Below are 9,133 nucleotides of genomic sequence, written 5' to 3' on the forward strand. Positions count from 1 at the left end.
CATTACCGAGTGGGCCCAGTGATACCTCTCCGTCATACGAAGTGACAAATCCCAGTCTTAATCCGTGTCAACCCAACAGACACTTTCGGAGATACCTGTAGTGCACCTTTATAGTCACCCAGTTACGTTGTGACGTTTGGTACACCCAAAGCACTCCTATGGTATCCGGGAGTTACACGATCTCATAGTCAAAGGAAAAGACACTTGACATTGGAAAAGCTCTAGCAAACGAACTACACGATCTTGTGCTATGCTTAGGATTGGGTCTTGTCCATCACATCATTCTCCTAATGATGTGATCTCATTATCAATGACATCCAATGTCCATAGTCAGGAAATCATGACTATCTGTTGATCAACGAGCTAGTCAACTAGAGGCTTACTAGGGACATGTTGGTGTCTATTATTCACACATGTATTACGATTTCCGGATAATACAATTATAGCATGAATACAGACAATTATCATGAACAAGGAAATATAATAATAATGCTTTTATTATTGCCTCTAGGGCATATTTCCAACAATAACATATGTCGCTACTTCTATCCAAATGATAAAGGGGTGCCGATTGTGGGAGCCAAATACTAAACAGATCTCGCACCAAAGCATAACATTTAAAGCCAGAGTCTCCAACCAAGCCGCATTGCCAGGTATGAGGCACACATCGGTCCGACGCGCTCTTTCGCCGATCCATCTTCAGAGCAGGTACTAACGCATCCACCTTGTCAGGCCTGCCGTCGACGCCACCACGACACCAAATGACACCATCTCCCTACGCGCGCCCATCATCACATATCCGTCGCCGAGACTCTTCTGCGCCACATCGCCGAGACTCCACATCGTTGATGTGTCACCTAAACACCGCTCCACCGTAGAATCCGTCCACCGGCCCCTCGAGCCAATGCACACCTCAAGAATGACGCCCCAAGGGGGAATGACATAAAAGCGCCGCCGTCATCCGATCAAACGATCTAGGGTTTCCCCCGGCGGTACCAGATAGAAGTGTGGAGTTTCTCCATGGTGATGCCTTCAGGAAGGTGACGACATAGAAGAGCGTTGCCATCGTTGACCTTGGCAAGTAGCTGAGAGCAAAATTTTCACCCGGATCTGCTTGACGAACCTCCATCTAGCAACTTATGCACGTGCTGACACCGATCTTTACCGCCGCGCAGCACGCATGCCACACCGGCCAAATCAGATCTGCCCGGAGGCCATACACGTATGTCGTTGACTTATCCACCAGGCCATCCACGCCGCCTCCACCGATCCGTAACCAGATGGTGCGCCGCCACATCACCGGCCCATGCGGCCTCCCATGGTCGGCCCGCCCGCCGCCGTGCTGCTACTTGTGAGCTGCATTGGGATTTCCTCGAAGAAGAGATGATGATGCAGTACAGTAGAGATAAGTATTTCCCCCCAGTTAAGAACCAAGATTATCAATCCAGTAGGACAATCATGCAACACCTCGTTAGCAGTACCTACACACAAAATAATAAATTATTGCACCCAACGCAAACAAGGTGTTGTCAATCCCTTGGCGGTTAATTATAAGGATCAAATCTCGTAGTGATAGATAGATAACAAAAACACAATATATAATACAGGTAAATAAATTGCAGCAAAATATTTTTGATTTTAATATATGACAAAGATAGACCGGGGGCCATAGTTTTTCTCTAGAGTCTTCTCTCTTTAACATAGTGTACGATGAGTAAACAAATTACTATTGGGCAATTGATAGAAAAGCGAATAATCATGACGATATTTAAGGCAATAATAATGTATATAGGCATCACGCCCGAGACAAATAGACCGAATCCTGCCTGCATCTACTACTATTACTCCACATATCGACCGCTATCCAGCATGCATTTAGAGTATTAAGTTCATAAAGAACGAAGTAACGCCTTAAGCAAGATGACATGATGTAGACAAAGTAAATCTAATTAATATGAATAAACCCCATCGTTTTATCCTTAATGACAACAATACAAATACGCATCATGTCCCCTTCTGTCACTGGGATTAAGCACCGCAAAAATCAAACCCATCACAAAACACCTCTCCCATTGCAAGATAAATCAATCTAATTGGCGAAATCAAACGGATAGATCGGAGAGAAATACAAAACTATAACGATCATGCATAAAAGAGTTCAGAGAAGACTCAAATAATATTCATTGATAATCTGATCATAAATCCACAATTCATCGGATCCCAACAAACACACCGCAAAAAGGGATTACATCGAATAAATCTCCAAAAACATCGAGGAGAACATTGTATTGAAGATAAAGAGAGAGAGAGAAGAAGCCATCTATCTACTAGTTATGGACCCGCAGGTCTGTGGTAAACTACTCACACATCATCGGAGAGGCAGCAAGGTTGATGTAAAAGCCCTTGATTGATTCCCCTCCGGCAGACTGCCGGAAAAGGCCTCCAGATGTGATCTCGCGAGAACAGAAACTTGCGGCGGTGAAAAAGTATTTTGGGTGGCTCTCTGTTGATTTCTTGATTTTAGAGAATTTATAAAGGCGGAATTAGGTCAAATGGAGCAATGAGGAGCCCACGAAGCACCAGGGCGCACACCTACCCCCTGGGCGTACCCTGGTGGCTCGTGGCCACCCCTTCGTCTTCTGACTTCCTCCCGAAGCTTCTAGTGTCTTCTATGTCCAGAAAAAATCGTCAAAAAGTTTCGTGGCAATTGTACTTCGTTTGGTACTGATTTCCTGAAAAACCAAAAACAGGCAAAAAATAACAACTGACACTTGGCACTAAGTTAATATGTTAGTCCCAAAAAACATATATAATTACATATGAAAAATCCAAGATTGATACTATAATAACATGGAATAATAAAAAATATAGATATGTTGGAGACATATCACGCGCCGCCACCTGCAGCAGCCATTGCGGCGCTGCCTAGAATGGATCGGCCGCGCCTCCACATATTTTGTAGCCCCGTAGCACCCCTACGACGCGAGAGATAGGGACTCCTCCGCCACCGCCATCTGTCTCTGGGCTTAGCTCGGCAGCATCCCCCGACGACGGCGAAGGTAGAGAAGGAGGGTGATACGGAGCATCGTACAGTCATCCCCATGGATGTACCTTCGTATTTCAAGACACCACGTGGACCAATGACTAGAGCTCATGCAAGGGCTATCGAAGCCGAGGTGAACTCGCTCCTCTCTGAACTTACTCATTCTTCATGCGAGACATGGCTACTATCTCAAGCGAAGACCTTGTGTGTGATCAGGTACTTGGAGGAAGACCATGAAACAACTATGGCAAATGGACAAGATGGTGACACCGAGCGCGAGAACCAAAAGGAACATATGACAGAAACTCACAGCCACCGGATGACCGACCGGTTTCGGACGTCCGGCGAACTGACGAACAACCAGACAAAAGGCCCAGCTGACAATACCTACATCGGCTGGACGACCGACATGTACTGGGCGTCCGACGTCCTCCAGCGACCAGACGACCGATAGCCTCCGGGCGATTGGTGCCACGTGTCCAATACCAAAATGTTAGAAAATCAAAGCTTTCTGGACAACCGATGCCCCGGACGCTCGACATCGTCCGGAAATCCCACGACACCTTAATAGAGCCGAAACACCGGATGTCTGATCCTTACCGGACATCCAGTACCTCGCGAGACACCGGACGACCGGTAATGCCCGCAAGTCCGACACCTGTCTGCGCACAGCGACTCGGGCCGATGCCCATGTACCCCTTCACTTCCCTAGACTATATATACTCATCTCCGATTTAAATTTTAGGGTTAGCAAAGTGATAGCTCAGATCAGAGATTGAGTTTTGCTCATCCACTACCTACTCCAATGGAGTCCAAGACCTCCATGTGAGAAAATCCCCTAGTGGATTGAAGACCCCAGTGGGAAGATCCTCCCAGGATTCAAGACCTCTCTCCTTCAAGGATTGAGATGAACTAGCTACCCTTTGTATCCTCTTGTGTTGATTTTGGATCTTGTATCTCTCCTTGTGTATGTGGATTTAGCACATGTGTGATTGGATCTGGTCTATTTGAGTGTTCATCTTGTGCTTCTCTTGATTTGCCTCTCTTCCCCCCCTCAAAGTGTGAAAAGATCAACCAATTAGGGTTTCACCCTACATCATCTTGGATCAGAGCCAAGGTTGATTCACACTTTGGAGTCTCCCTCTCCATTTTCTAGCCCCAATTTTGTGTGTTTTTGCCCAATTTTAAAAATCCCCACAAAAATAGCCATATCAATTTTGTTTTGTGATTTGTTGGTTTAATGAACTTTTGTTGATTTTGATTCATGGATTTGATGTGTTTTAGGTGGACAAACCCTGATCCGTACCAAAAACCAACCCTGATCCGTATCAAAAACCAACCCTGACTCGTACAACATAGGGACACTTCCCCTCCGGCTGAAGGATTGGCCGGGGAGGTGAGCCGCCTTTGCGCTAAAGCATATACCTCCGGACTCACGGTTGTCAGACATGGGGACGACAATGGAGATCCGCCGCGGCCGGCAGTAGACTAGTTAAGGGTATCCATGTCGTCAGAATGGATATCCGCTGGTGCCGGCCGTAGACTAGTTTTATCTTACTCCGATATCGTCTTTAGTTAAAAATATGTCCAAAATATAAATGTTTTCGTCTGATTTTCATGAAATTGTTCGTGTTTGCATGAATTTCATCCAGTTTGTTGAAAAAAATGTTTGAAATAAATACGGACAGAGTTGTATGACGGCCCTCCGACATAAGTGTTCGTGGACTGGTCTTCTTGTCCATGAACAAATGTGAGAGAAAATTTGCGGGTCACCTTTGAAGATGCTGTAAAGAAAGTGACTGATGTTCAATGTATTTCAGGCAACCGATGACATGACCTATAGACGGTCCCTTTGTCTCGTCAATTCGTTAACACACACCGTGCCAACGCTGATTTATTCCATTCCAGGCAGTACATAAATTGTACAATAATACAAGTACTCCCTCTGTAAACTAATATAAGAGCGTTTAGATCACTAATATCTGTAAACTAATATAAGAGCGTTTAGATCATTATATTAGTGATCTAAACGCTCTTATATTAATTTACAGAGGGAGTATAATGTATCTGTACGTAGACGAAGACCGGTACACATACAACAACAAACTGCATGCATCGTCGATCAGCCCTGGGGCTGGGGGTACTTGGCCTTGTAGTCGTTCCACAGCTGGTCCACGCTCTTCCCCAGGATCTGCACGAAGTAGTCGTCGCTGTATCCGTCCTTGAGCTTGCTGTTCATCTCCGCCACGAACCCGGCCTTGAGGGAGTCGCAGTAGTCCAGGAACTTGGCCGTCACGTCGTACCCCTCGTCCCAACGGTCGCCGCTCCCCTGCGGGCGCCAGTGCGTCGGCGCGAGGTCGGCCTTGAGCCGCACGTAGTCGGCGATCCCCTCGATGAGCCCGCCGTTTGCCCTGCCCTGCCCGTTCCACTGCCACACGTGCGTCGCCTCGTGGTACAGCACGCCCTTCACCTGCGAGCGCGCGCATCAATCTCGTGTTTGAAACTTAAGAAGCTATACATGAAGGTATGTCGCGCCGTGCGGCCTGGGTGCAGAATTCGATTTATTACCTCCTTCTTGACGTCGCCCTCGTCGAAGCCGGCGACATACTGGGCTCGGAGTTGGATAGCGTTCCCGGAGGTCTGGGCCACAGGCTCGATGTTGTCAACCACAGCGAGGGTGACGGAGTCGTAGTCCCTCCGGTCTTCCGGGTTGGGCTGGTTGAAGGTGGTCCAGATGAAGGACGAGGCCTCGGAGAGCACCTGCTTGGCGTAGTCGACGCCAACGTCCTGGTCGAATCTCTGCCCGCCGGCGGAGTCCGGAACCGTGTTCGTCGCGTCGAACGTCACGGCGCCTGCCATGGCGGCCAGGGCCAGGAATAGGAGGAGGGGAGCGGCTGCTGCAATGGCAGTCTTCATCGTGCGTGCCTAGCTAGTGAGCTTCTCTTAAGTGCTTCGGTGAGTGGCAGTGGAGGGCCAAATTTATATAGGCTGGACGACCGCAGTGTGATCAACTCATCAAGTCGTTTGAATTGGTACCACCGGTGCGTACTAGTCCTCGCTTGACGTGTTCTTTCCAACATGGCCAAACTTGCTTTGACTTATCTTTGGACGACTTGCCAATGTGCGGTGTCAATGAACTCGCGAAGCTGCGAGGAAGCTAAATGTTTGATGATGATGGTGTCTGCCGTGTCTTGGTGGTGTTAAATTTTGGTATGAGGCCAGAAGGGCTTCCTTACACTAGGGGGCAGCCGGCGGCAATATTTTTCCAATCTGTCGATGTCTCTGTGCCGTGCTTGACTGCTCAAATTCTTGTCAGTGTAAGTACCTACGTGTCAGGTCTTCCGTTGAACTCGTTTTCTGTGGTTTTTAGTTTTTCTTTTCACGATCGATCAAGTTTACCCTAAATTAAGTAGGGGTTCCAAGCTAAATAAATAGCTGGCTCATGGGACTCAAGGCCCCGCCGTCTCCCTTGCCCTACTCTTTCTCATCGTAGACCGCAACCGAACGGTGCCGGTGGACGTCAGATCGATGATAGATCCATCCGAGGACGAGCCGCCGACATCCACCACGATGCGGTTGCGGTGCCTGGACTGATGCGCCATACGGGGCACCGGAGAATGTGACTCTGCCTTGCCGACATCCGCCGCCGCCTCCCGCGCCCGGTGCCTTGCACGGCGAGCACGTCGTGCCATGGCCGCGGCGGACGAGGCTCATGGTGCGTCCCGATGCTCGGCGCGCCATTGAAGGGGTTGCGAGTCCGCGAGCGCGTTCGGACGCCAGATGGACCGTAAGGCCTCCGGTGAGGCAGCTATGGCCGGCCTAGCGCCGGATCCATGCTCCATTTGGGCGGAAGCAATGGATTCTCGACGGATGGAGTCTGAGCGCAGCCGTCCACGGGCCTCCTCCCGGGCGCGGCGGAGCGCAAGCCGAACGGCCATCTCCTCCTCGGGGCCGCGCGGGATGAGATCGGGGTCGACGGATCTGGAGGTGAAGGACTCGGATCCGCTACCCGTCATGCCGAAGAGGATCGGAAGGAGCCGGAGATGAGCTTGGGTGGCGGAGGGGAGTGGAGGGGAGGGGAGTGAAGTGGCTAGGGTTTGGTCCGACGAGTGGATGGGAAGGATTTTTTGTGGGGTCGGGTGAGCCAGCATGGGCCCGGTTCGACTTGGCAGGCGTGCCTGGGCGCCCCCATATCCACTCCATATTTGGGCTGGGTATGGGGGGCGGGGTTAGCCCGGGCGTTTGAAGGCCGTTTGAGAGGCCCGTCTAGATCAAAAAATCATGAACAAGCAGTGACCGGGCGGCCTGCCCAGGCGTTTGAGATGGGTTTAAGGGGTTCGGTTGTAGATGCTCTTACGGAAGAGTATTTGTGACATGCATCAGGGGCAGTCGACCGCCGGTCTGCGTCAAGATTCAAAACGCCGTTTGTGTATATCACCTACTTCCCCTCATATAGCCCTTTGCAAATATTTGTAAACTGATCATAAATGGAAAGCAATATATATGTTTTTGTGGGATCAGTTTCGAGGGTACACATATTTTGATAAAATAGTCGGTGTGCAACAAGTTTTGTAGTAAAACGGTAGAGTTGTGGAAAAACCATTCACTCTGTTCTTTTTCTTCCTCATTGCCTGTTCTTCAATTACCTTCCTCTTTTCGTAGAACTCTTGTGTTCTAGCAGTAATGGTGTAGGTGAAAAGGGACCGAAGTGTTTCTGTTATCAACCACTCATAGACATCAACAATAGTAACAACAACAACAGAGTCATATCCGAACCTTTTGCTGAAGAGCTTAGATGTTGTTGTATGTTTGATCTGCATTGAAGATTCATGTTGGTGCAACTATTGCATATGCTTGCTATGTGTTCAATCTTTTTTTCGTTATTTGTGCTTCTACTAGCTTGTTCACTTTGAAGAACTCACATCATTGGCTTAGTGAATCTTTGTAGTAAAGAAAGTTTTGCTGTTGAATCTTAGAACAAAAATAATAATGAAGGTACATAGATAAATTTACAACATGTTTGTAGTTACCGTAAAAGTGAACTTAGAAAATTTGAACGACCATGTTAGTTAGAGACACAAATACTTAATCGGTATATCAGTGTTGAGTTAAGTTACAACGCTTCTATTGGTTTGTTCTCTTCCCGAAAGTCAGATCTTGGACTTATTGAATATTTATACTAAGGAAATTTTGGATGTCAAATGTTATGACGCAAATAAGAATGGATGTTGTAAGTTTATCTATGTAAAAGAGTTTGGGAAATAGAAAGTTGGCCAATTTTAATGAACATGTTAGTTACAGACACAAAAACCTAATCATAAGCCAATGTTGAGTCAAGTTGTAGGGACAACAACTTAAGCTTATGTTATTACATTTTTTTACTTGACTTCTGCGACTTAATAGATACAATTGTTTTTATAGATACAATATATAAGCTTTCAGAGACTTCATTGACTAATATTAGTCTGCAAATTGGAATGTAGGCACTAGTTATAAAACTTACTTAGTTAAGTGAGCAGCAACCTACTATATATTGATTGATGATCTTACCTCTCTGAGAGTCGAGGAGCAACATATGAAATTTTATTTTGTTTTATGTTGTTACTTCAACCTATAATAGTATGTTTTGTGATATGAAATATGAAGCTAAAGAGCAATCCGTTGAATTATATATTTTATTGTATTAGATGCCATATCATATTGGTTGTTAATATTTTATAATCTGATAATTTAATTTCAAAAGTTCAAGTATTGATAAACATTTATATCATAAGTATGTACAACTACTGTTATGGTACATTGACTAATTTTATCTTTTAGCCACATACATATGTCTTCTAAGTCAAGTTATTCAGCAAGTGCAACATCAAAATCTAGTGGAATTTAAAATATTATTACACTCAAGGGGATGACCCAAGCGTAAAAAATGAGGATAAAAATGTAACTCTAAATCTAGATTGAAGATAGATCATGTTCATGCTGTTTTTATTGTGTTTACGCATTACAAAAAAACATGCTTTGGAAAATCAAATTTGATGGTTGTTGAAGTTTCCTGAAATAAAAAAGGTACTCCCTCCGTCCCATAATATA

At 46.4% G+C, this 9,133-nt stretch overlaps 1 protein-coding gene across 1 annotated transcript; it reads right to left on the reverse strand.

Annotated features, from left to right (window-relative positions):
- Positions 1-4,896: 4,896 nt before the first annotated feature.
- Positions 4,897-6,006, reverse strand: LOC119270249. Its single transcript, XM_037552243.1, has 3 exons — positions 5,612-6,006; positions 5,102-5,513; positions 4,897-4,984 (listed from the first exon to the last, which is right to left on the reverse strand). Exons 1-2 carry the CDS (start codon positions 5,957-5,959, stop codon positions 5,166-5,168), a joined length of 696 nt encoding a protein of 231 aa, XP_037408140.1. The 5' UTR covers positions 5,960-6,006; the 3' UTR covers positions 4,897-4,984; positions 5,102-5,165.
- Positions 6,007-9,133: the final 3,127 nt, after the last annotated feature.

This window comes from Triticum dicoccoides, chromosome 1A, assembly GCF_002162155.2.
Source record: "Triticum dicoccoides isolate Atlit2015 ecotype Zavitan chromosome 1A, WEW_v2.0, whole genome shotgun sequence".
Lineage (NCBI taxonomy): Eukaryota > Viridiplantae > Streptophyta > Magnoliopsida > Poales > Poaceae > Triticum > Triticum dicoccoides.

Bases quoted from the DNA above. Each gene is read 5' to 3' on its own strand.
- LOC119270249 (XM_037552243.1), bottom strand. From the start codon at position 5,959: ATGAAGACTGCCATTGCAGCAGCCGCTCCCCTCCTCCTATTCCTGGCC. The intron at 5,514-5,611 runs GTAATAAATCGA...GCGCGCTCGCAG, and splicing joins AGGGCGACGTCAAGAAGGAG to GTGAAGGGCGTGCTGTACCA.